Source organism: Dermacentor silvarum, chromosome 9, assembly GCF_013339745.2.
Source record: "Dermacentor silvarum isolate Dsil-2018 chromosome 9, BIME_Dsil_1.4, whole genome shotgun sequence".
NCBI lineage: Eukaryota > Metazoa > Arthropoda > Arachnida > Ixodida > Ixodidae > Dermacentor > Dermacentor silvarum.
The window spans coordinates 13,801,206-13,828,297 of NC_051162.1; the positions used below are offsets into that span (position 1 = coordinate 13,801,206).

Sequence of the window (27,092 nt, forward strand, 5' to 3'; positions counted from 1 at the left end):
TAGGAGCCACGTGCTTTACAGAAATCCTAACACAGCAACTGTCAAAGTATCAACATCTTCTAAAAATCTTAAAACTAACTTACTGTCAAGAAAGTCGCAGTTTCGTCCAAACGGCGAAGTATCGATTGCGTTACCAAATTAGTACACAGCTATGCAAAGTAAGGATAGTAGTTTTATCAGCCGTTTAAATTTTTACATATTCGCTCACTAAATTAACAAGCACGGTGTCATGCGCGCACAGGTAAACGTGAGTACATTTCGCTCGATGACCACGGAAACTCGCTGTCAAAACGCTGGACTGAGAAGCGCGGCAGCAGCAGCGATCAAATTGACCTTCGTGCCGTCTCTCCCTTCGACGCCAACTAAACGTTGAAAGCACAGCGCGTACGAAGCTACCGGCACTCAGCTCACTTTGTCCACATCGCAGATCGCTTTGAAGACCAGGCCTGCGCGGGCGCACATTGTCCACATCACAGATCGCTTTCAAGATAGGGCGCCCGCGTTGCCGCGCCGTAAGCAGCAGCCGCTGGAGTAGAACGCCCCCTCGCCTCCCCCCCCCCCCCCCCCCCCCGTGCCTCGCGCGCTCAAGATTGGGCCGCGTTCGTCAGCTTACCCTCGCAAGCTTTCACTCACACATAGAGCGTACGGCGCGCGGCGACGACTTTATACGGAACATTACGACGATGGAATGCGGACGGCAGAAATGCGCTTGGAGTGTCCATATTATCACGTGCCTTGAGAGAGAACTGGCGACGCGACGTTTATTGAGGGTAGCAGCTAGGCTTCTAAAAAATACGGCGCTTGCTTGCTTGCTTGCTTGCTTGCTTGCTTGCTTGCTTGCTTGCTTGCTTCCTAAGCCATGGCGCATACCCACCACGGGGGATTAGCCAAGAAGCCGGCGGTTAAACACATGGGTTGAAATTATGCAATGAAACTAACTGATGTTAGAGCCGTACTGGGATCTGCCTATCGAGCGGGCGGAGTAGCACGCGCACTTCTTCATTCTGGTCCGTGCCTGCCTCTTAGCACTGTACCCACTACGGCTGGTGGCATTTCCCCCCTTCCTCGGAAAGAGCATCCGCTCGATGCTCAAGGAGCGGTGTAAGAAAAGGAGGGAAAAAAACACGGTCAAGGCAGATGATCGTGCAAAAGACAGTGACAGCTACAGGAAAAACAAGAGCACAGCAGCGGTGAAGCGCGACGGGCCCAGTCTCAAGAAACAGAGAGGTAACCGCATTAGTTGTAAATAGCAGCGTAAATATAAAAATGAATAAAAATAATAATCACGAACGCGCAACGTATGGTTTCATGCGCACAACGTGAACTATGTCAGGGCGAGGTTGTTGTGGACGCCGTGTTGGCGCCGCACCGTCCAGAACGACTTCGTAGTTCACGTCACTATTGGGCGCAGCACTTTGTATGGATCAAAATAACAGCTAAACAACTTGTCACAAAGGCACGGTGGCGAACAGGGGTCCACACCCACACTTGGTCTCCGGGATTGTAGCACACGTGTCTGTGGCAGATGTTATAACGCCGTGCATCTGCGCGCTGCTGCTTACCGATGTGCAGCCGCGCGAACTGGCGGGCTTCCTCAGCGCGCTCAGGAAATTCTTCGGCGTCAGTCGTTAGGTGCGCGGCGTCTGGACACGGAAGCATAGCGTCCGGCATCGTCTGAACTTCGCGGCCGTAAAGGAGGCGAAATGGTGTGAACCGCGTCGTCTCTTGTACGGCGGTATTATACGCGAAGGTCACGTAAGGCAAGATGCGATCGCATGTTTTGTGCTGGACGTCGATGGACATAGAGATCATGTCTGTGATGGTCTTGCTTAATCGCTCCGTAAGTCCATTGGACTGCGGATGGTAAGCAGTCATCTTTCGATGCCTGGTGTTGCTCCAAAAATTGCCTCCATGAACTGTGCCGCGAACGCCGTCCCTCTGTCTGTGATCTGATGACAGTGGACGGGGCACCATGACGCAGTACAATGCGAAACATAAAAAACTGCGCTACCGCAGAAGCCCTGGCTCATGGGAGCGCCTCCATCTCGGCATAGCTGGTTAAATAGTCACTTGCGAGTCGCGACAATCACCCACTTGTTGCCGTCGGTCGACAGAGGAAAATGCCCAAGAATATCCAAGCCGACTTGGTCGAATGGCTGATGAGGTGGTTCAGTGGTTTGCAAGAAACCGGCGGGCTTCATGGGTGGTGACTTTCGTTGCTGACATTCACGGCAGCCTTTAACGTACTGAGTGGCACTTGCCGAAAGCCCGGGCCAGCAATACATCTCGCGCACTCTGGCAAGCGTTCGTGAGGAGTCTAAGTGGCCAGATGTGGGCTCGTCATGGCAAGCGAAAAGAATATCGTCCCGCAAGTCTTGAGGAACTACCAGGAGGTTGGCTCGGTCGTTCGAACGAGCATTTTATTGCGATAGAAATTATATGGACATTCCAAAGCAGATTTCTGCTGTCGGCGTCGCCGTCGTCGTCGTCGTCGCCGTGAGGTTCCGTATGACGTCAATGGAGATGAAATCATCGCCGCGCGCCACCGAACGCTGTATGTGCGAGTGAAAGGGCGCGAGGGACGCGCGCTTTCATGGGGAGTGAACCCACGGCGGAGAACAAACGCGTGTTCTGCGCCGTGCTCCCTTAAGGGCTGCAGAAGTAGGCGTCTCTTTCCTCCTTTACAATCACCATATATGTAGAGCAAACGCGCCTTATTCCGACGCGCTAAAGGCAGGGGGGGGGGGGGGGGGGATGGAAGGGAGGCGACGTTTAGCTGCGGCACCAAGTGCCTATTATTGCGATAGCAATTATATGGCCACTTCAAAGCAGATTTCTGCCGTCGCCGTCGCCGTGAGGTTCCGTATGACGTCAATGGAGATGAAATCGTTGCCGCGCGATGATGATGATGATAAGTGGTTCTTGAGGGAAAGGGAAAGGTTGGCGCTATCTTCTGCAGCCCTTGAGGGAGCACGGCTCAGCGCCGCCGAACGCTGTATGTGCGAGTGAAAGGGCGCGAGGGACGCGCGCTTTCACGGGGAGTGAACGCACGGCGGAGAACAAACGCGCGTTCTGCGCGGTGCTCCCTTAAGGGCTGCAGAAGTAGGCGTCTCTGTCTCTTTCCTCCTTTACAATCACCTAATATGTAGAGCAAACGCGCCTTCTTCGGACGCGCGAAAGGCCGGGGGGGGGGGGGGGGGGCGACGTTTAGCTGCGGCACCAAGTGCCTATTTATATCAGAGGCTCCGGCAACAGTCACCAACGCCGCACGCATTTTGTGCGAACGCGGGCAAAACGCCGACGGCGTCGACAACAGTTCTGCGTGTTGCCGGTGCTGCTGCATGTCCAAGTTTATACAGCTGATAAAGCTACTATCATTACTCCGTATAGCTCTCTGCAAATTTGCTATCGCAATTGATGCTTCGCCTTTAAGGTGAAACTGCGACAACTTTTTTTTATATCAGAGGCTCCAGCAACAGTCACCAATGCCGCACGCATTTTGCGCGAACTCGGGCAAAACGCCGACGGCGTCGACAACAGTTCTGCGTGTTGCCGGTGCTGCTGCATGTCCAAGTTTATACAGCTGATAAAGCTACTATCATTATTCCGTATAGCTCTCTACAAATTTGCTATCGCAATTGATGCTTCGCCTTTCAGGTGAAACTGCTACAACTTTTTTCTTGTAAAGCACGTTGTCTCGTAAACAGACGGACGTCAATAAGCGACGTAGATGGCTTGGTATGGTTATTGGGCAGCCCTCGAAGTGATCGATGATAGGTCGAATTTCAGGGTCCTCACACTGCCGTCTGATTAAGTCTGATGCAGTCATGGCTCCCAGGAAGCCGCCATCGTCCTCTGACTCTCGACCGACAGATTCGGCGGGTGCACGCTACAGTGTGTCAGCGTCTTCGTGCTTGCGGCCATACTTGTAAACGATAGTGACGTCCAATTCCTGTAGCCGCAAGCTCCACCGTGCCAGTCGTCCTTAAGGATCGCGTATGTTTGCCAACCAACATAGAGCATGGTGGTCTATCAGCACTTTGAAGTGTGGCCGTAGAGAATTGCAATAAAAGTGGCGCAATGCCGAGAAAGATTGCCTGGTGGAGGGGAATGTGTGGTCTGTATGCCGGGGCAAGGTGTTTTTAATGCGAATATCATTATTTTCCTAATTCAGCTGTTTTATGTCTGTCTGTCTGACTGTCCACTCTGACGCCGACCCAGTGGCCCAAGTGGCCTACCTGCTTGGGCAACTAGGTATTTGCTCCTGGTTGTGATGCCTTCATGGTCATTCCATTGTCATTCTAGCTTCGTGACCTTATTCTCACCATCACCGTCATGGTCACGCCTTCCATAGACCGCGGCCCAGTAGCCCAGTTGTGTAATAGCTTGGGCCACTAGGTATGGGCTCTCGTAATGCCGTCGTGGTAGTTGCATCCCCGTCATTCCTGCTTTGTCATGCAACACTCAGCATGCCATCGTCGTCACGCAAACTCGTCATACAGTTGTCCTGCATTTGTTGTGACACCGCCATAGCGATGCCGTCGTGCTCGTTCAATCGTCCTCATTCCAGATTTGTCGTCCGACTCTCGTCATGATGTCATCACCATTCTATAGTCATCACACAGTAGTCGTGATGCCAACTCCGTCTTTCCACCATCGTCAATGCTTCTTTGTCATTGTTTTCAAGTGGCAACGCGGATCGGATTACGCGATGGGTGTATTTCTGTACTAGGCATAAAACGGCAACGGAACAACGGGTGCTTAATGTTTCGAGTGAAAAGGGTAGCTTAATTATTTTATACTGTAATGGCAGTCACAGTTGCATGAAATTGATCGAGCGGGCTCTCTTTCGTGCGAACGTCTAACATTGAAATCAAATACTCTTGATGCGGCGACCAGATGAGGGAAGCAAATTTAAGTTGCGGGCGAAGGAAAGTTCAGTATGCCAATTTGGGCTTGTTAGCTGGGCAGTGCGGCAAATTTTGACGTAAGTAACCCTGTGTTACTGATGCTTTTGCGCAGATATTAGAATTGCGCAATTTCCATGATAGGTCTGATTTAAGATAAAGCTTACGTACGTAATGGCATCACGCGATGCACTGAGACGTGGTTTATGGAATATGTGAAATAAGTAATGGACTGGTTACGACTGAATTAAATTGTTTTATATTTTAGACGTGATCATTATTCAGTGCACCGGGGATAGATAGGTTAAGGTCACGTTGAATGCATAGGTGGTCATCCGGACTTTTAATAGTGCGGTATATGATCGCAGTTGTCAGCAAATAGCCGCATGCAAGAGGAAATGTTACAAGGCAGGTCATTAATGTGAATTAGTATGAGTAAAGCACCTAGCAGACTACTTTGCGCGTAGAGCAGATGTCAGTCAGAAAGAGATGAGGCAACATTATTGAGGACTGTGAACGGTTTGCGAAAAGCTAGAAAGTTTCGAATCCAAAACAGCATTAGTAAGTCTAGTCTCAGAGCTAGCATAGCAGTGAGGCGCCAGTGAGCAGTGTGATCGAATGCTTTAGAGTAGTAAAAAAATTTAAAGGTTATTATCCAGGTAAAGTGAATAGTGAATTTCAGTAACTGTGTATCACACGAATAAGATTTTCGGAACCCATCTTGATAGTAAAAAAATGTCGCAGTGTCACACGAAAGGCGAAGCATCAATTGCCATAGCAAATAAGTAGAGAGCTATACGATGTAAGGATAGTAGCTTTACCAGCTGTATAACCTTGGACATGCAGCAGCACCAGCAACACGCAGAACTGTCGTCGACGCCGTCGGCGTTTTGCACGCGTTCGCACTGAATGCGCGCGGCGTTGGTGACTGTTGCCGGTGCGTCTGGTGGCGGCTCGGGATGCCTCGGGGAGGCGACAGGGATACATTTCTTGCAGTTTACAATTTCATTAGAGATACAAAAGGAGCACCTTGCTGAATTTCTAGAATTATTAATTATTGCTATTATTTCACTTTATGACAAAATTATTTAATCTCAAAATTCTTAATAGTATTTTTCTAATGACTGCGATGCAGATTTAGTTATTAAATTTCTAATAAACATAGTTGAAACCACCTGCTTCTTCGCCAATCCCCTTTACTGCGTATGAGCCAAAGTTTGGGAGACGAGAACGTGCGGAGGAGCTCGAGCAGCGAAGCCACGGTGGCAGCAGGACGAGTGGGACGCTCGGGAAGAAGAGCTCCTGCCGTGGTTCCTGCGGTGGCCGAGTGGCAAAGGCGTGCGCACTCGGGCCAGATGCGGAGGCCTGTTCCGGGACGACTGACGAGGCCTGCTGAGCGGGTTCTGCCAGGGCGCAGTTGCTGAGGGCCGTTCTTGGTCGAGGCCTACCGAGGTGCTGTCCACGTGGGTCGACCCTGGGTTTCGGTCCTCGTGAGTTGCGGCCAGACATCGCAGTGGTGTCCTCAACGTAGGCAGGCACCGCATTAGGTAGCGCAGCCGTGTGCTGGCGACGGTTCCAGCTGCAGCAACCGTGTGTCACAGACCCCATGAACGAGGCGCAGACGCCGGACCAAATTCCAAAGCCGAGTTATCAGCTTCCGAAAATAATCCCACAAAAGCAAGGACTATTACTAATGGGCCCTCTATTGCGCCAGCGAACGCCGGTTGCTGTTCAAAGACAGAGTCAGAGCCAAGAGTTGTCAAAACAAAACAAAATATATTATTCACACAAGGCAGTTACACACACACGTGAGCACTTATGCTAGACACAACACAATGCTATTCAGATGGGTATTCACAAAACACGGGAATATAATCACCGACAAGCACTAAGAGTCCAACAAGTAAAGTACAAAATGAATAGGAACACTAAGTGTCCAATCGTATTCACCCGTTCTGGTCTTGAGTCAGACGATCTCGGCGTTGCTCGGGGCAAATCTCGAAGAAGGAACTTCTTCCGGAAATGGAGACGCTGGATGAACTCGTCGACTAGCTTTCCGGGGAAATCCCCTTCTTCCGCAGACGGTCAGTCTCCACGTTACATCTCTTCACCGAAGCGGTCTCCTCCGCCTTCCGATTGCCGCACGGGTCTTTATTGAACCTTTTCCCGGCGCTCCCGTGGGCACTGCCATGTTTGATCACGTGGTGACGCGTCCATTGCTTGCCTCAGCTGCCGCCGTTGCCTCCGTGTTTACAATGCAAAGCGCGTGACGCCGGTGCGGCGCAGCAAACCTCCGTTTCGACGCATGCCGTAGACGGTGACTGTGTGGACGACGCGAGGCTTTGGCCACAGCTTAAGAGGACATGGAAGTGCTTTCATAGCTCATTACACCTTGTCCAAACGGCGCGAGCCGTTTTTACGGTGCTTGTACTAAAGGCGAGGCTAGAAATGTATTCCAAGCTGATGATGATAAGTGGTTCTTGAGGGAAAGGGAAAGGTTGACGCTATCTTCTGCAGCCCTTGAGGGAGCACGGCTCAGCGCCAAGTCCAAGCTGTCCAAACTTCCCGCTTATGAATTAAATCAGGATCACTGTTCTCGTTCTTTATTTGGCAAACATTTTGAAGCAGCGGCTTGTCATGTTTCTGACTCAGTAATACTAAGTTCCTCGGTGAGGCTATTATCTGATTGTTTATTTTCAGCCTAATCGCGCTCGCGGGTGCGCTCTGCTGCGATAGATTTGTTCTTGCGGCGCACAAAGCTTGGAATGTAAATGTTCTGTACTTTTCGGTATAGCTTGTAGCAAAGACGTATTATCGCTAGTCGGTCGCTTCCTCTGTGGACCGTCACGAAATGTTCAGTTTTCAACATTGGTGCCTTGGTGTAGTCGCCGTCACTCACGCTTCGGCACATTGTTCCAAGTGTGCGCACATTCACTTATTATTGATACGTTGGCGATAGGGTGCGTGTAAGTTTGCTTGCGAGTAGGGATGGATGTGTGCAGATAACGTGCGAGAAACTTACTATGCCAGTAAGTGGCGTTACTTCCTTTTGTAACGAGTGGTACTCACTCTAAAGTGCCGACGTTGGGGAGTTGAAGTCCTTTCTTTGGAGGTTAGCTATACAGCGCTGGCGGATGAATTATCCTTTTAGATAAAATCTTCGCCGCGCGCCGTATGCCCCAGCGAAAGCGTGCGGGGACGCGCGCTATCACGGAGAGCGAACGCACTCAATCTCCCACGCGCAAGCAAGGAAGCGGAAAGCCAGCGCCGGAGAGAACAGGGGGGGGGGGGGGGGGCACTTCTCTGCCAACAACCGCGCTCGTCGCTCGTCCGCACAGTCTCTTATCTCTCCCACGCGCAAGCAAGGAAGCGGTAAGCCAGCGCCGGAGGGAGCGGGGGGGGGGGGGGGCGCACTTCTACGCTGCCAACAACCGCGATCGTCGCTCGCTCGCACCGTCTCTTATCTCCACACGGCTCTGACCTTTATGTGCTCAGTTTCCGTTGAAGCCATAGACCGCACGTACGTTCGCCGCTGCGGCGTATCCGCTTGCTGCCAGAGTTTTGACGGTCGTTGTCTGCAGTCATTCAGTGTGATCTATTCATGTTTGTTTGTGCGCGCTCACACCACGCTTGTTCATTCAGTTAGTAATAGTCGGTTATCTTCAAGGAAAGCCGTGCATCGCGAAGGACCGACAGCACAGGCAATCCTTATGTAGCAGCGGCGACACATGTTGATTCCATTCCTTAATATGCGAATCACTATTTTTGCAGCTAACTACCGCACATGTCTTCTCTTTATCGTTACACATTTTGCAGCATGAATGGGGCACAGTGCATTAGCGAACACTCACTTGCATTTCCGACAGCTGATCCCATAGTAGCAGGGCAGAAACAGTAGTGGTTTCGTATTCGTGCGCATTCGCTGGGGCAACGTATGGCGCGCAACCGAAACCGCCATCTCGTTCCTCTAGAGCAAACTGCTCCGAGAAAAGGGTCAATAGCGTCCAAAGGCGTTCTCGAACCTGCCTATTGGATTGGCGGTCTCGTAGCATGGCCAAAGCGTGGGAATCTTATAGTCATTTCTGTGGTGGTGAGTCATTCTGTTGGCGCAGGCTCACGCTGTAGTAATCTCTCTCGACTCGCCGGGTAAGAGGGTGCCTCAGCGCCCGCGCTCTCTCTCTCCCTCTGGTTACCGTCGCCTCGTCTATGCTTCTAGACTCCGTTGGTCGCGTCGGCTGTTTCAGGCGTATGCGCTCTCCCCCTGTGTTGAAGCTGCCGCGGGCCCGGCGTGTTTCTTTCACTAGCTTGCGTGACACGCGGCGCGCGCTTTGATTGCGCGCTCTTTTGTGACACCGTGGCACCTCTGCCTCGGCTCGCCTCGACGACCGTACCGCGCAACGACAAGCGAGCTGTCACGGCCCGAACTGTGAGATGGTCTTTTGAACTCTTGACGCGCCGAACGTTGATTTATGACTGGTTGCCTTAACTCCCTGTCCTTCTCTGGACTAAGCGTCGCGTGCATCTGTCTGCCGCGTGAAGCTTGATGTGTGATGCTGTTTTGTTTTCCTTTCTTTTCGTTGCCCATCATTTGTGTGAACGATAAACTTTTTTGCCTACTAGTGTTTCGCCACCTACTAGTCCTTCGCCACCTAGCGGCCTGGAACCCATGGCAAGTGTGCAACAAACTACCTCGTCGCCCTTCAGCTTGATACAGACGGCGAAATTTGTCCCCCCCTCCCCGCACCCGATCATAGCTAGAAATCCTACCTACACGATTTGGCAATGAAACTGTAGAAGCTACGCAAACAACAAAGCGATTTTGCACCAATACCTTAGGCAAAAAGATAAACCTGATATCATTCTATTACAAGAGACCCATGGTCTCGCTAAATTGGCAGGCTATCGCTCGATCGGCTACGCCGAAGGGTAGACGACCGCCCTTACCACATTAGTTAGACGAAACATTACAGTCAAGCAACACAACACCAAAATTACCAGAAATTACCAAAATTACCCAGAAGACAACAAATCTTCCCACCGACAAACCATCAACAAACTCATACACGCGTACAAGGGCACAGAGGAGGAATTCCTTAGGGAGGTAGAGCTCAAATACATCTCTCAGGTTCCTCCTCAGCAGCACCCAGACTACGCAGGCCAGGCCAACACCACCCTAGACGAGGAATTCACCGAGACGGATATCCGCGCCGCCCTGCACAAACTTAACTCCAAATCTGCCCCAGGTCCCGACACCATTACCTACAAGACACTATGTAATCTTGACGACGAGTCAATCACACAACTCACAGAATACATGAACCAATGCTGGACCACCGGCAGCTTGCCCCCGCAGTGGAAAAAGGCCCAGGTGATCCTCATTCCTAAACCAGGCAAATCACTAAATACTAACAATCTTAGGCCCATCTCCTTAACGTCGTGCATGGGCAAATTGATGGAGCACAATTGATGGAGCACAGACTAACAAATTACCTAGAGGACAATGACCTATTTTCATACACCATGATCGCCTTCCTCAGGCATCTCTCGACCCAGGATACCATGCTGCAGCTGAAACACCACATCGTAGACTGCACAGGCCGCTCCACTAAGGCCATTCTCGGCCTAGATCTTAAGAAGGCCTTTGATAACGTCACACTAGAGCACTGCACGGGCCGATTTTTGCGGCCCGGGCCCGGCCCGGGCCCGTTTTTACATTGGGCGGCCCGCCCGAGCCCGATCAAAACTTTTATGGCGAGACCCGGGCCCGGGCCGGGCCCGGAAATAATCTACGTTACCCGCCCGGCCCGGCCCGCCACCCCTTTACCTTAAGCCCGAGCCCGGCCCGAGCCCGACTCGAAACCGACCCGAACCCGGCCCGAGACCGAAAAATACATGTTTTCAGAGTTGAGAAGCCCGAGAATAACTCGCAGAAAGCCCGAGCCCGGCCCGGGCCCGCGTCAAAAAACCTGAGCCCGACCCGGGCCCGGGTCAAAAAGCACACGCCGTGCCCGAGCCCGGCCCGAGCCCGTGAAAAAAATCCTCTACCCGGCCCGGCCCGGCCCACGGGCCGGGCCGGGCCCGGGCTTTCGGGTAAGCCCGAGCCCGTGCAGTGCTCTACGTCACACACAGCACCATCCTAAATCAGATCAACACCCAAAACTTGGGTTTTCGCACGTACAATTATATCAGAGCATTTCTAACGGACAGAACAGCCACCATCACCGTAGGAGCGCTCACATCGTCCGAGATAACCATGGGAAGCGTGGGCACCCCGCAGGGTTCCGTGATATCTCCGATGCTGTTCAACCTCGCCCTCCTAGGCCTTCCGTCACAACTTCAGACAATCCCCGGACTCCATCACACTCTTTATGCCGACGATATCACCCTCTGGGTATGCGAGGGCAGTGATGGATCCATAGAACAAATATTACAGGAGGCTATTGACACAGTAGAACGGTATCTGCAAGGGACAGGACTATCCTGTTCGGCGGAGAAATCCGAGCTACTGCTATATCGCCCTACACTCAAGGGCCGACCACCCAAACATCACGAAGCACAGACACACGCCGATATAGCACTCACGACAAGCGACGGTCACATCATACCAACCGTGGATAAAATTAAGGTGTTAGGACTGATCATCGAGAGTAAGGGCACAAACGGCGAGACAGTTCGCAACATTGACGCAAAAGTATCGAACACGATACGCCTTATTAAACGCATCACCAATAAACACAAAGGCATGAAAGAGGCTAGCATCCTCCGCCTCATCCAATCATTCGTACTCAGCCAGATCACTTATGCGGCAGCCTATCACCGATGGTTCGTCGCAGAAAAGGCAAAACTCAACAGCCTCATTAGGCGAATACATAAACAAGTACTAGGATTGCCGCAACACGCCAGCACAGACCTCCTTCTTAAACTGGGATTACACAATACCCTCGAGGAGCTTATCGAGGCACAACAAATATCACAATACGAGCTATTGGCCAAGACTAAGTCAGGCCGCCAGATACTCGAGAATCTCGGCATCTCTTACCACACCCAACACGGCGACAAACATGACATACCACGCGATATCAGAACTAAACTCACAGTTCCACCGATACCCAAGAACATGCACCCTGAACACAACGAGGTCAGACGCGTCAGTAGAGCCAAAGCTGTGACTAAGATTTTTGGTCACAACGAGGAAGCGGTCTTTGTCGATGCAGCACGCTATCGGGACCGTCACCGCTTCGTAGCTGCGGTCGTAGACCACACACACCAATGCAAAGCAAGCGCATCAATCGCCACAAGACACGTAGAAACGGCGGAGGAAGTGGCTATCGCGCTGGCGATAGCTCACACCAATGCCTCGTATATCATCAGCGACTCTCAAACGGCCGTGCGAAACTACGCCAACGGCAGAATCTCCCCTGAGGCATTGCGGATCCTTAATACAGGCAAAACTTATGAGGCAGACAAATGCGTACAAATCCTCTGGATCCCAGCCCACACACCTCTTGATCAGCCGGACTTCAGTCCAAACGAGGTGGCGCACAACGTGGTTCGAGGTCTCACGTTCCGAGCTGCGTTCGAAGAAGCAGCCACTCGAACGGACACCTCCGCGGTGGTGTGGGAATGGGACGATCGGCTCACTAAATTCTGTGACATTACTCAACATTATCGAATGCAAAGGCGTGAGTATCCACCACCTCACCCCAAGCTCAATAGGGCCCAGTCCGTTCAATGGCGGCAGCTACAAACACGAACATACACGAACCCTGTCATCATGAACCATATATACCCCGAATTATATACAACCAATCTATGCCAGTATTGTAACACCAGAGCCACACTAGATCACATCCTATGGGCATGTCCAGCATTAATCAGCAATACTGGGGTCGCGGCCTCCAATGAGGGCCTTCGGGCGCGTTGGGGGACTGTGCTGCTCAGTTCAGGCCTGGACCAGCAACTGTGGGCTATCCAGCAGGCCGAGGAAGCTGCCGGGAGACACGGTCTCTCCGCTGGCTCCTAGGTGGGAACCCAGCCCAGTAATCTGCCGGAAATAAATAAAGTTCTTCTCTCTCTCTACTAGTGTTTCTTGCGCATCCTCTCTCGTGTTCAGACACACAAACTATTGAACGTCCATAATCATCACACCTCGCATATATGTTCATAAATAAATGTTAGCCCAAGTTCAGAGAAGCTGCAAGGTGCCGTCAACCGGTGATTGATATGTGGGCGAAATAGTTTTGGAAGATTCGTAAAATCTTGGCTGCCTGGCCAATGCTACCGGGCATTTTCCTGAATGATTCAAATGTCACCTTTGCACCTAAATATGCGTAAAATATTAAGCCCTTGCAGGCTCTTCAATAAAAAAATTGAAGTACGCTTAAGCTTCGTCTTTAAGAGTAGAACGCGATAGCGTTATCGGGACCCGTTCGCATCACATCGTTCGCATACGGCAATTAGGGTTCATTCACTGTAACACTGAACGTGGAAAGCCAGCTTACAAAGACCAAGCTCACACCGATCCCCTTAAATTACTTTTAAACAGAAATGCACGGCTGGAAAGACGTTTTTCCAGGGGCAATATAAATGGTCCTATATTCAAATGTGAAGCCCCTATTACATTTTTAAAATTATTTTATTAATTGTTTGCTTTTGTCCCGACGCGCGCGCGTGTCCAAAATGAATTAGCAGGCGAAGTCCCAATTTGACCTGCCTAGGATGAGAACGCCATCTGGATATCATTTTCGCAAGTACCCGAACGCGCGGCTGGTACAAATGCTGGAAAAGGGGTTTGTGTTTTAATTTCCTCGTAGCAGAATTAGGTTTTCTCGTACATTGAAATTACAATTTAACGCCGATTGCTAAACAATCCGACGGCGAATCCGACGCCGAATGGTAAAGTTGTACTTTACCATTTTTCTGATGGATTTCACTGTGAGAAATTAAATTTTTGTTCGCCAAAACCTTGCACCACGTGGAGGGCCTGCGCGGTCGGGTTGGTTGGGGTGGTTGGGGATGATTTTCTCCCCCACCCGCCCACATCGCACACCGACGCCAGTTGCCGACGCCGGATTTTCTGCGACGCGAGGCCCTTAACGCTATCGCGTTAAAATTTGTCTAGCTTTGATAAAACCAGGTAACTCGGGATCAGTGGTAGAGACAATCCGGTACAAACAGCTTGTACGTACATTTTCTTGGTTCCACTCCGCGCAGGCTGAATCAAATTAGAACGCGAACAGCTCCAGAAGCCTAGCCACATTTGAATTTTGTCGCGGATGCGCAACGCAGAACATTTTGCATTAAACATCAGAGGGTACACAATAAAGGTGCTCATGGCCCCTTCATTGTGTACCCCTCTGATGTTCAATGCAAAATGTTCTGCGTTGCGCATCCGCGACAAAATTCAAATGTGGCTAGGCTTCTGGAGCTGTTCGCGTTCTTATTTGGAAGAACGCGAACCTTCGTCGTAGTAAAATGCGGAACAGTTGGCACAAATTGAGTCACTTAAGGATCCTTACGCGATTAATTTAGAGTACGAAGTCATTATGATTTCACTAATTAATTGGTTACGTCCATGATACATGACGTCATACATGGTTACGTGTCCTTCACAAATCTACCTTAATCCACCTTGCTCTAATTTATACAAACCTTAATTCACCTTGCTCTAACTTATACCAACCTCAATAAACCTTAACCGACCTTAATCCAAGCTGATGATGATTTTTGTAGCATTCCTTGAGGGCAATGCCGGCTTTTTTGCCTCATGGAACATACCCGTATAATGCGTTCGCGAAAATCAAGAAATCTGCTACATTGGCCCTCTTTAATTGAGCGCGGCCTGGTGCTTCTTCGCCTAGGACATGCTCGGCTGAATTGTGATGATTTTTGGCAGCACTCGTTGAGAACAACGCCGGCTTTTCTGCCTCATGGGACATATAATGCGTTCGCATTAATAAAAAATCCACGCTTCTCCACGAAGTGAATCATGACTAGAGACCGGATTTTAGACAAATGCCTTTTTTGTTCCTGGCACTCCTATCGCCCCACTTTGATATATGAGCATGAATTAGAGGTTAAGAAGGGCTTTTATAGTGTTTTTATAGTGCCTATAAATGCATATTTTGGCGTTTGTGCCTAAATGCGTATAAATGCCTATAAATGCCTATTTTCAATATATGCGCCTATATGAACACTATTTAGCCTCTAGTTTCGCTTTCGAGTGCAGTTAGAGACCGTTATACATGTTATCGGGCAACATTGACTGTTCGTCCTTTAGTTCAACCAACTCCCGGAAAACAAACAACTGCTAGCAGCATTAAAATAGGACGCGCCGGCCGGCATACGCCGCCGCGCTGACATTACGCGAGTGGTTGGCGAATGCGAAACCGCGGAGAGCCGTCAGGGAAAAGGAGAGGGAAGAACAAAAGAGGAAAGAAAAATATGATGTGCACACGGCTTTTGTTTTGTTTGTAATTTACTTTTTAAGGTGTTCACCGCCGTCGGGCGTTCCTTCTCAGCGTATGACATCATTCCCCGTGACAAGAGGCACAATTTTGAATCCAAAAATCTGGAGATGATGGTAGTTTGCTATTGTTTCCATAATCTTCACAGTGATTCTTAGACTACGTTCCGCGTGCTCTCCAAACAGATTTCTTCAAACATGTGCACTTCATATGAGCGGAAGTGTATTGGCAGTGTTGGGACGTCTGGCCTGTACAATTCGGATAATGTCATTGTACATGAGAAAATTTCCAAGAGTTGTACCTAACAGTCCTCATGTACGAACATGCTAATTTCTTAATAAATCGTAGTCTCTCTTACATTTGTTATTTGTCTGTTTTTGTTTTGTCTTAATTTACGTACGTCAGGCAGACATAAAGTATCGCTTTTTTAATCAGTATTCCTAGCTTTTAAGTATTCTTTTTCATGCCTGTTTCACTATATGCGACGCTCGAGTACAGTGGCCATTGAACATGAATATGAGCAGTGTGCTTATTGAATTAAGCCAATTGATTGTCATTAGTTCAGCAGTTTTATGGGACAATTGCACGGCTATGTTCAACTGTTGGCGCCTTTGTGCCATCATACACAATAATATTTCTTGTTTTTTTGTCGTAGATACAGGTCGCGCACGTCTTAGTTTGAAATAATTCGCATTTATGTAAATATTTATTGTGCCTATATTTACGACGTTGGAGGCCTAAAACGTTGTTTTGCCTGCCTATTTTTGGCGCCTAAAACGCGCTTTTTTAATGCCTAAAGATGCGGCCACTAATCATGACGAGTGGGCGAAGCACTGGGGATCGTTCTTACCGTACATCACCCGTGACATTGCCCACTCACGCATGTAAATGAGTGACAACGCGTGTGTACAGTATATACAACGTTTTATTTATCATAACTCGTATGTCGTTTTGAGTTCTGGATTCCGTTTTCCCTTCATTATCACTGCTTTGTGGTCCGTGAAATGTAGAGCCAATGGTTCTTCGATCGGATGTAGCCTGAAGTTGGCCAAGACAAGGTCTATGCACGTTCCCCTGGTGGTTGTTGGTTGTTTCCAGTCATACGAAATTCATCGTAGAGCGTATCGAGAAGTCATATAGTGCACAAGCCAGTCGCTGTCCGTGATGTCTACGTTGAAGTCTCCGACAAGTACGAAGGGGTTGTTCTTGTACTTTGTTTCGTATTCGCGCATGGCTAGATCGATGTACTTTTCTATGTTGCCTCGGGAAAGATTCGGGGCCAAGTACACTGTCATGACGACGGTTCCATCGGGTAGTTTTATTGCAGCGTGTTCGCCGTTGTGAGATTGGCTCGTTATCGGTAGGTCGAGATCCACCGCGGTCTCTGGCAATTTCACGTACACCCCAACACCACCCGCCGAACGCTCTGCTTTTTCTGTGCAGACGACGGGCAAGAATTCATTGATGTGCGGTCTCGCGTTCCACGTTTCGTAAAACAAAGGACGTCTGCTTTCGTTAGTATGGGATCTCGTTCGACGTCTTATGCGTGGGCATTGAGGGAGCGCGCCGCGGAGAGAAGTGGGGGTCGCGAAGTGCGCTAGGAGCTGGCGAGGAGGAGACCACGTGCGCATGCGCCGTGCCGCCCTCCTCCGCCCTCCTGGTTGCTATGGCTACGGCGCGGCCAACGTTGGCCGTGAGCACGGACAACGTGGATGGACGGACAAGCCTCGACCCTAACGTGCTTCGCCACTAAAAAACATCTGCTGCATCGGCTGTCTTTAATTCAGCGTGGCCTGGTACTTGCTTCTCCAGGGGCATCCTCGGTTTACTAAGCCGTTACTGTGCCTCCTGCCTTGGCCGCTTTTCAGTCTTACGTTCGGTGTTGCTGTATAGGAAACAGCTTGAGTCGATTTATTATCCTTTCCTCTGCTGTGTGTGCTACAGAGGGAGGCAACAAACTCGTCGGCAGGAATTAGGACAAGTGGCACAACGTAAACTAGCAAAGCAGTTATTGTTTTAGCGGATAATATTTTTAAAACATTTGGCTGGAATACCTAGCAGAGACCGTGACTAGGCTGCTAGCGAATTGAGAAATCGGTGTTTGAAATTCGCTACCATCAGCGTGATGTGTAGTGCGAACACATTATCAGGGACAATGCGACAAAATGCTCTAGCGAACGGAAAAGTAGCTTAGTACGCTTTAGCACATCGTGCGTCAGATGCTTCACTGCATTTTATCTGCCATTTGATTCAGAAGAGTCCGCCGCATTTAGCGACGCGGGCTTAAATAATGTGAAAATTTCATAAAATGTGTTAGTAACTTACTCTTGTTTATCCACCTGCATTTTGTGCATGGCATAATAATCCGAATCTGACATGTTTACTTTCAGAAGATGTGTGCACGTCTTCGTCAAGTCTAGGCCAAGGGTAACGCCATCGTAGTACACATCTTCCTCTTTGTTGTCGTATGATTGCTGGTACAGCCAAAGCCGGTCAGATGTATTGAGTACCTGATATACAGAATGGAAATCAACGACTCAGACAATGCGATGCGCATATGGAGCAGTAATATTTAAATTGAAGTACTTTTACACACTGTCTGCTCACATAGATAAAAAATGCAAATGGCAAACAGATAATCTTGCTCTTAATGCACCGTGCTTCCTGTCTTTTCCTTCTTTATGCTCCTCAGTCATGATTGAGGGCATGAGGGATAAAATCTGCCGAGCTGAAAAGCTTCATTGTGACATTTCTAGCTGGAGTGTCATGAATTACCGAGACAGGACGTACGGGTCACCAGACTCGGATACTTGCTACTTTCAAATGAATTTAACGTAAAATGCGTGTAAAAACTGCAGCATTAAAATTATTTTTTTGTTCCAAGGTCGCGCTTCAGTATTCTGTCTTCACTCTGAAAACAACAAGGCGGTTATAGATTGAGAAGATGGCGAAAAATGATTCTACTTCATGCTCGACTTCTGAGGGTCACAACCACACTTTTTGCTTAGATGGCGAGTTGTTCTGGTGTAAAAACAATCAAGCGCTTGCCCTGATCGAACCAGCATCAGCAAGTTTTTCCGATTTTCACTAATACTCAGCCGCATTCACCCACTGTTGTGCAGACGACCATTTCTATATCCATACTGCGGTTCAAGAGAAGACCACAAAGGATTCTGGGAGATTCCACAGAAGCTGGGCGTCCTTAAAACTCGGGAGTTCATTCGCTTTTGGCAACCCGTTAGTCTACAGAATAATTAGAAGAATGTTTGAAAAACAGACAGCTGGAGCGAAATCTTGTCACAGTGCAGCAAAGAAAACCTGCTTGGAGGAGGAAGCTCGGCAGGCTTCTGGGAATGCCACAAATGCAGCAGGATGATATCGAAGTTTTACACTTTTTCTCCAATGACTCGTCTACATTCTGACCACGTTTCATGCAAATTGACTATAATATCAAAACCCATATTTGTAGCTTTCACCATTGTTCTTATATATTTTTAGAATCTAAGACCGTCTTTAGTGCTTCTACACAAAAATTCTTGTCATTCAGCGCGGTATGCTGTCTCCTTCTTTTACTCACTCCTTGTCTAGTCGCACTGTGGCAACCACGAATTCTTGTAATGAATGTGACTATCTCAGCCAAATGTTGCATTCATATGCATTAAGATGTGTAGAATGCAGGTATTTAGGTCCTACTGTGATGTTCTACAATTTGTATGTGCTCTGTAGAAAAGCTCGTCGGGAATAACGTTTTGCTATGAATAATAAAGCGGAAACAATATTATATTTCCAGCTTATTTGCTGAATTAGTTTTCCATGAAGAATTGTCCATGAATATATTGTCACGTGCCTTGAGAGAGAACGGGCGATGCCAGGTTTATTGAGGGTAGCGGGATCCTGAAAAGCGCGGCGCTGGGAGCTGGCTATCGTGCGGGCGGAGAAGCACACTCACTTCTTTCTTCTGCTCCGTGCCTACCTCTAAGCACTGTACCCACTGCTGCTGCTGGTGGTATTTCCCCCCTTCCTCGGAAAGAGCATCGGCTCGATGCTCAAGAAGCGGTGTAAGAAAAGGAGGGGAAAAAACATGGTCAAGCCAGATGCTCGTGCAGAGGACACAATGACAGCTACAGGAAAAACAAAAGCACAGCAGTGGTGAAGCGCGACGGGCACAGTCTCAAGAAACAGAGAGGTGGCAAACAGGAGCGTAAATAGAAAGATGAATAAAAAATAAAAATTGGCAGCCGATCCACTAAGAGAATGCTCATGACGGAGCGAAGCTCCTTGGACGATTACGGCTGCTGCTTGAGCTTTCGCTTCGGGGTCTTGCTGCCGTTGACGGCGTGCTGCTTCTTCTCATGCTCGTAGCTCGGGGTTAGCTTCGCGGCGTTGCCGTTGGGCTGCCGCGTCTCGTTCTCGAAGTGTAGGATCAGAGTCACGACGTTCGCGCTCCTGTATACTGCAGCGCTAAGTGTAGCGATAGCGGCGCCGGCACAACACCTGCGCGCGGTTGTTATGCCCGCTGCATGCGCTCTGCGAAAGGTTCTGTGCATGACGTCATGCGCGTGCTCGGAGAGGGGTTTCGGAGCGGCGCCGGCACAGCGCAACACCTGTGTGCGGTCGGTATGCACACTGCGTGCGCGACGGGGAGCTACGACGACGACGGTGACAACGGACATCGTGAGAGCCTAAGGAGCTTCGCTCCTAATAATCACGAAAGCGCAACATATGGTTTCATGCGCACGACGTGAACTATGTCAGGGCGAGATTGTTCTCGACGCCGTATTCGCGCGGCACCGTCCGGAACGACTTCGTAGTTCACGTCACTAATGCGGTGCAGCACTTTGTATGGGCCAAAATAGCGGCTAATCAACTTTTCACAAAGGCCACGGCGGCGAACAGGGGTCCACACCCACACTTGGTCTCCGGGATTGTAGCACACGTGTCTGTGGCGGATGGTATAACGCCGTGCATCTGCGCGCTGCTGACCGATGTGCAGCCGCGCGAGCTGGCGGGCTTCCTCAGCGCGCTCAGCAAATTCTTCGGCTTCAGTCGTTAGATGCGCGGCGACTGGACACGGAAGCATAGCGTCCAGTATCGTCTGAACTTCGCGGCCGTAAAGGAGGCGAAATGGTCTGAAACGCGTCGTCTCTTCTACGGCGGTATTATACGCGAAGGCAGTAGCGTACCCAGGATCTTTGCCAGGAGGGGGGGGGGTTGACAGTTTGCCAATACCATCTAAATAGCACTAATTTCAATTTTTTCACGGGAAGTTGTCAAAAAATGCGCTTTTTGCGAGTATGCAGACGATTGCGCGTCTTATATCTTAGTTGCAGTACTCAAATGCGCAAGGAAAGAAAAGGGGTTAAACAAAACAGGGGGGTTAAGTTGACCTCAGGGGGGGAGGTTACAACCCCTGAACCCCCCCCCCCCCCCCGTCGGTGCGCCAGTGGGCGAAGGTCACGAGATGCAAGGTGCGATCTCATGTTCTGTGCTGGACGTAGATGTACATAGAGATCATGTCTGTGATGGTCTTGTTTAATCGCTCCATAAGTCCATTGGACTGTGGATGGTAAGCAGTCATCTTTCGATGCCTGGTGTTGCTCAATTGAAAAATTTCCTCCATGAGCTGTGCTGTGAGCGCCGTCCCTCTGGCTGTGATGACAGTGGATGGGGCACCATGACGCAATACAATGTGACACATAAAGAAGTGTGCTACCTCAAAAGCCGTGGCTCGTGGGAGCGCCTCTCTCTCGGCATAGCGGGTTAAATAATCAGTTGCAACAATCACCCACTTGTTGCCGTCGGTTGACAGAGGAAAAGGCCCAAGAATGTGTAAGCCGACTTGGTCGAATGGCCGATGAGGTGCTTCAATGGGTTGCAATAACCCGGCGGGCTTCATGGGTGGTGCCTTTCGTCGTTGGCATTCACGGCAGCCTTTAACGTAGTGAGTGACACTTGCCGAAAGCTCGGGCCAGTAATACATCTCGAGCTCTCTGGCAAGCGTTCGTGAGGAGCCTAAGTGGCCAGATGTGGGCTCGTCATGGCAAGCGAAGAGGATATCGCCCCGCAAGTCTTGAGGAACTACCAGGAGGTAGGCTCGGTCGTTCGAACGGGCATTTTTCTTGTAAAGCACGTTATCTCGTAGACAGAAGGACGTCAGTATGCGACGTAGATGGCGCGGTATAGTTGTTGGCCATCCCTCAAAATGATTGATGATAAGTCGAATTTCAGGGTCGTCACGCTGCCGTCTCAATAAGTCTCTTGCAGTCATGGCACCCAGGAAGCCATCATCGTCCTCTGACTCACGATGGACAGATTCGGCGGGTGCACGCGACAGTGTGTCAGCGTCTTCGTGTTTGCGCCCAGACTTGTAAACGATAGTGACGTGAAATTCCTGTAGCCGCAAGATCCACCGTGCCAGTCGTCCTGAAGGATCGCGTATGTTTGTTGCATGGTGGTCTGTCACCACTTTGCAGGGACGGCCGTAGAGATAAGGGCGAAACTTCGTGATCGCCCACACCACCGCGAGAGACTCTTTTACTGTGGTAGAGTAGTTTGCCTCGGCACGGGACAGCGAGCGGCTAGCATAAGCTATCACTCTTTCATAGCCGTCTTGATGTTGGACGAGTACTGCGCCAACACCGATGTTACTGGCGTCAGTATGCACCTCGGTGTCAGCCGCGTCGTCAAAATGTGCCAGGACAGGTGCTGACTGCATGCGCTGTCGTAGTTCAGCGAAGGCTACCTGTTGCTCATTCGTCCAGGTAAATGGCGTGTCATCCCTTGTAAGGCGAGTAAGGAGTTCTGCTATCTTCGAGAAGTTTTCAATGAAACGGGCATAATACGCACACAAGCCGAGGAAGCGGCGCACGGCCTTCTTGTCGGCAGGAGGAGGAAATGCTGCTACCGCGGCAAGTTTGTCGGGATCGGGTCGGACTCCTCTGGCGCTTACGACGTGTCCTCAGATCGTCATAACCAAAGTGGCACTTTTCTGGTTTAAGCGTAAGATCAGCCACTCGGATCCCTTCTAGCACACTCCGCAGGCGGTGAAGATGCTGCTCTAACGTTTCAGAAAATACGACCACATCATCGAGGCACACAAGACAAGCCTGCCAATTCAGTCCAGCGAGGACAGTACCCATCATTCGCTGGAAAGTAGCTGGGGCTGAACAAATTCAGAAAGGGAGCACTCGAAATTCGTAGAGGCTGTCGGGAGTCACGAAGGCAGTTTTTACACGGTATCGTTCATCTACGTCGATCTGCTAGTACCCGCTTTTCAAATCAAGTGACGAAAAATACTGGGCGCGCCGCAGTCTGTCTAACGAGTCGTCTATACGTGGCAGTGGGTACACGTCCTTTTTAGTTACGTTGTTGAGCTTCCGGTAGTCAACGCTGAAATGTAGCGTTCCGTCTTTCTTTTTGACAAGAACGACCCGAGACGACCATGGGCTGTTGGAAGGTTCGAAAACGCCGTCTTCAAGTATCTCTAGGACTTGCGTACGAATCGCCTCGCGTTCTTTTGCCGACACGCGGTAGGGCTGCTGGCGTATCGGGCGTGCGTTATTGCATGTGATGATCCTGTGTCTTGTGAATGAAGTCTGGCTAACTTTAGACGAACTTTCGAAACATTCCCTGAATTCAAGCAAGAGCTCCCGCAGTGATGCCTGGTTATGTTTCTATAGCTCTGAATTGATGTCGATATTGCCCAGTGACTTGTCAGCCATTCCCACAGCTTCAGAGGTCAAACATTCAACCACGTTCTCTATTCGGTCGGCAAACGCTATCGAAGTACCGCGGAACATGTGTCGATGCTCGTTACTGAAGTTGGTGACAAGCAACTGGAAACGGCCATCACTAAGCTGTAGAACACTTCTAGCAGCACAAACACCTTGCATCAGTAGATGCGACGAGTTACTTTCAGCGACCACTTCGACTTGGACACTGGTTCGCGGAGGAAGCGTAACACTTTCGGTGGAGACACGAAGGGCGTAGTCTCGTCGCTTGTGGTCGTACCCGTCGAATGCTCGGTCTGCTGAGAAGGTGACTACACCTCCCCGTAGGTCAATAACAGCGCCATATTCTTGCAGAAAATCAACCCCGAGAATGACGTCACGGGAGCATGCGCGTAGGACAAGGCAGCTCGCCACGAATGTCGATCCTCGAATCCGAACTCTTGTCGTGCAGGTTCCCTGTGGAGTAACGACGTGACCGCCAGCCGTACTAATGTGCGAACCCATGCCAGAGGGTAATTACTTTCTTCAGAAACGTCGCCAGCTTCCCGCTTAAAATAGAATAGTCCGCACCGGTATCTAATAAGGCGCTAATCGCATAACCATCGATCACCACCGGTATGTCGAGCGAAAGCCAGTCATTCCGTTCATCAGTAGTTGACGTCGGATCGGTATCCTCGCTCGTTCGCGTCGATCGGAGGTCTTCAGCGTGTCGACTGCCAGCGGCCTCGCCCCCAAAGGTCGCTGTGGTTAGTTTGCCCGGCGGGGACTTGGCGATCATGGGCCGAAGTATCGCTTGGGCGGTGGTGAAAATCGCCGTGATGACGGTGATCGTGACAGTCGCCCGGTAGACGGTGGCATGCGCTGTTGAGCAAGATAATCTTCTATCTCCCGAGGTCGTTGGCCAAGTCGGGGTGGCGTTGAGTAGGTGGAAAAGCCCTGCAACCCGAAACGTCGGTATGGGCACTGGCGGTACAAATGATCTGCCTCACCGCAGTGGAAGCACAGAGGCCGGCGGTCCGGTGTGCGCCAAACATCCGACTTCCGAGGGGTCATGCGTCAATCGTCGGCGTAATATACCGATTGCTCCTACGGAAACACAGCGGGAGGAGCGGCGGAGAGAACGCTGGAGGCGCTCGTCGTTCTGCGATGTATTGTACCGGTTGGGCAGATGAAAGTGTAACCGGATGAGCCGCGTGAACTAACAGCGGGGGTGGTGCAGGGAGTCAGGGCTTCCGCGTAGGTCGCACGGCGGTGTTCATTCGGTGCAGGCGTGGTGTAAGCAAGAGGACAGGCGGACCTGAGCGCTTGGTGAATTTCATATTTTACGACACTGTCAATAGAGCTCACCGCCGCTTGTGGCGTGCCGAAAACCTTCAGTATTTCTTCGCGCACGACAGTGCGGATGAGTTCACGGAGGTGGTCATCGTTGCCTCTGGTGGCCATGAAAATATAGGTGGTGGATGTCACGTTCACTTGCCGATCGTAGAAATTCAATCGTTGCTGAAGCATCATCTCCATACTTACAGCCTCAGATAAAAATTCGGCGACAGTCATTGGAGGACTCCGCACAAGACCAGCGAATTAAGAGCTGCTCCTTCACTCCTCGCATCAGGTGACGCAACTTCTTGTCTTCGGTCATTCCTGAGTCTGCTTGTCTGAAGAGGCGCGTCATATCTTCGACGAACGTGGTAGCACTTTCGCTGGGAAGCTGAATGCGAACCTGGATTGCTCGTTGACTCGTTCGTGGCGATCAGCACTGGCGTAGGTGTCTAGTAACTGACGGCGGAACTCACGCCACGACGTCAGTTGCTCCTCACGGTTGTGGAACCATGTAAGCGCGCCGTCTTCCAGACAAAAGTAGACACTTCTAAATTTAGTTGCGTCGTCCCATTTGTTCTATTCGGCCACGCGCTCGAAACCTGCCATCCAGTCTTCGACGCCTTCGGAGACCTTGCCATGGAATGACTTTGGAACCAGTGAATTTTGAAGTGTGTACCGGTTCGTCATTGCCGCGCTTTCCATACCGGTTGAGGTGGTCTGAAGCGCTGCGGGGTTATCAGGAGGCAGTCCCGGGATCCTGCGGCCGGCCCGATGGACCGGCGTATCTATTGGCACTGGGGTAGCGGTTCCACTGCCAGAAGGGGTCTATGACATGGGTGAGGAATACCCAGCACCTTTGTGACGTGCCTTGAGAGAGAACGATCGACGCGACGTTTATTGAGGGCAGCGGGCTCCTGAAAAGCACGGCGCTGGGAGCTGGCTATCGAGTGGGCGGAGAAGCACGCGCACTTCTTTCTTCTTGTCCGTGCCTGCCTCTTAGCCCTGTACCCACTACTGCTGGTGGCAATATTCTATTTTGTGTACCACTGTCATAGTTTTCTTATGAACCCCAAACATTGCACAATCGACCATACTATTGTCGCGAAGAACGTATGCCGCGCCCGACCTTGAGGAATACCGAAACGGGTTTGAAGGAGTGTGTGCACGTGTAAAGCGCGGTCGCTCCGCGCGCGGCTGTACTGGGGGGGAAAGGTCATGCCAGTTCACGGTCTATTGTTGCGACCATGTCTGCGTGGTCCCCAAAACTCTGGCCCCTATTGGAGCACGACGGCTTGCCTGATTGACGAATAGAGGCTTGCGTCTCCCACGGGTCCGCGGGCCCCGTGGATGCTGTGGAACCACATTTAAGGAAGGGGTTTTGGGTCATTTTGGAGAGAGCAAGGACACAGCAGCCCACGGCGCCACTTCACCACGGGAGACCAGGCCGGTCAGGCAGGCCGTCGACGATCGGTATGACATCGTTGCATTTATAAGATATGTGTGTACAGTTGTAAGGAACCAAGTTAATGCCAATTTAAATAAATCTAGTCTCTTCAAATGTTACTTCTTGTTGTCGTCGTACCTGCCGATCTGCACCTGCCGCTGCCAGAGCTCATCCCCCTTCATCGTCGTCTCCCTGGTGAGCTGATGCGTCCGAAAACTAACTGCTGCGTCACTTCGCTACACTATTGTCAGCTGTTGGGTCTTAGAAAAATACCAAAATAATATGTAAAAAATTGTTTAAATATTCGAAAATAGAAGATGGAACTCTATATCCTCCATCAAAATTAATCCAGCGCCTTCCACTACGGCATGCCTCATAATCAGAACTGGTCTTGGCACGTAAAACTCCAGAAAGAAGTTTAATCCGCTTCATTATAAATGGAAGTGGATTTCTAAGCCGCATCACGCTTAAGCAACGCGCCTGGTTTGTATGGTTCGTGACTCATGGTAAAAGAATAACAGTGTGAGCAAAGTACAAGGAAAAGGAAAATAACCGGACAAGCGCTTTCTTGGAATTGGTGAATTTTTTTTCAGGACAAAGGTAGCCGAAAGAAACTGTACCAGAATGAAATATGGGAAGCCAGATATTAGGATCCCATGAAATCATAAAAGCACTCCTACCAAGCAAACAAAATGACACATTTGCCAATGATACGTGGCTTCCGTATATGCCATTCAAAAATTTACCACTTTTGGTGGTAATGAATTGATGTTACGCTGACGTACAACGTGTCATAGCACTCCGTTTAAGCGGATTCTAGTACCTATTTTATGAGACATGATGAAAAGTAGCGCAGACAATGGGGCAAAAAGAAGAGCGAAAAGACACAGTGGCACTCTTTCAACTTGCGAGTGTAGCGCTCTGTCCTTTCGTCTCTTTTTTTCACCCAAACTTTTTGTGCTACTTCACCTCACGTCTAAACACCAACTAGCCCAGCAATCATGTTGCTCTCTTGTAAGCCGTCCTGCAAACACTAGGGCAGCAAATAAATAGGTTGCCAGCCACACTCTTCGCAAGCGCGACAAAATGACCCTCTAGTCACCCACATTCGTTACTAGAGAGATAAAACGTGTCTGGTATTCCGGTAAACGCCAGCGAACTGGGCGTTCTACCGGATGAGCGGAGGCACAAACGTGAACGGCCTGCACGACACAGCCGCATGGTG

At 50.2% G+C, this 27,092-nt stretch overlaps 1 protein-coding gene across 1 annotated transcript in view; it reads right to left on the reverse strand.

Moving 5' to 3' along the window:
- LOC125940061 (uncharacterized) overlaps positions 1-27,092 on the reverse strand; it is a 106,906-nt gene that overhangs the window by 48,322 nt on the left and 31,492 nt on the right. Inside the window, exon 3 of the mRNA XM_049655728.1 lies at positions 17,699-17,883. Within this exon, the coding sequence (XP_049511685.1) occupies positions 17,699-17,883 (185 nt within the window). The remainder of the gene's footprint in view (positions 1-17,698; positions 17,884-27,092) is intronic.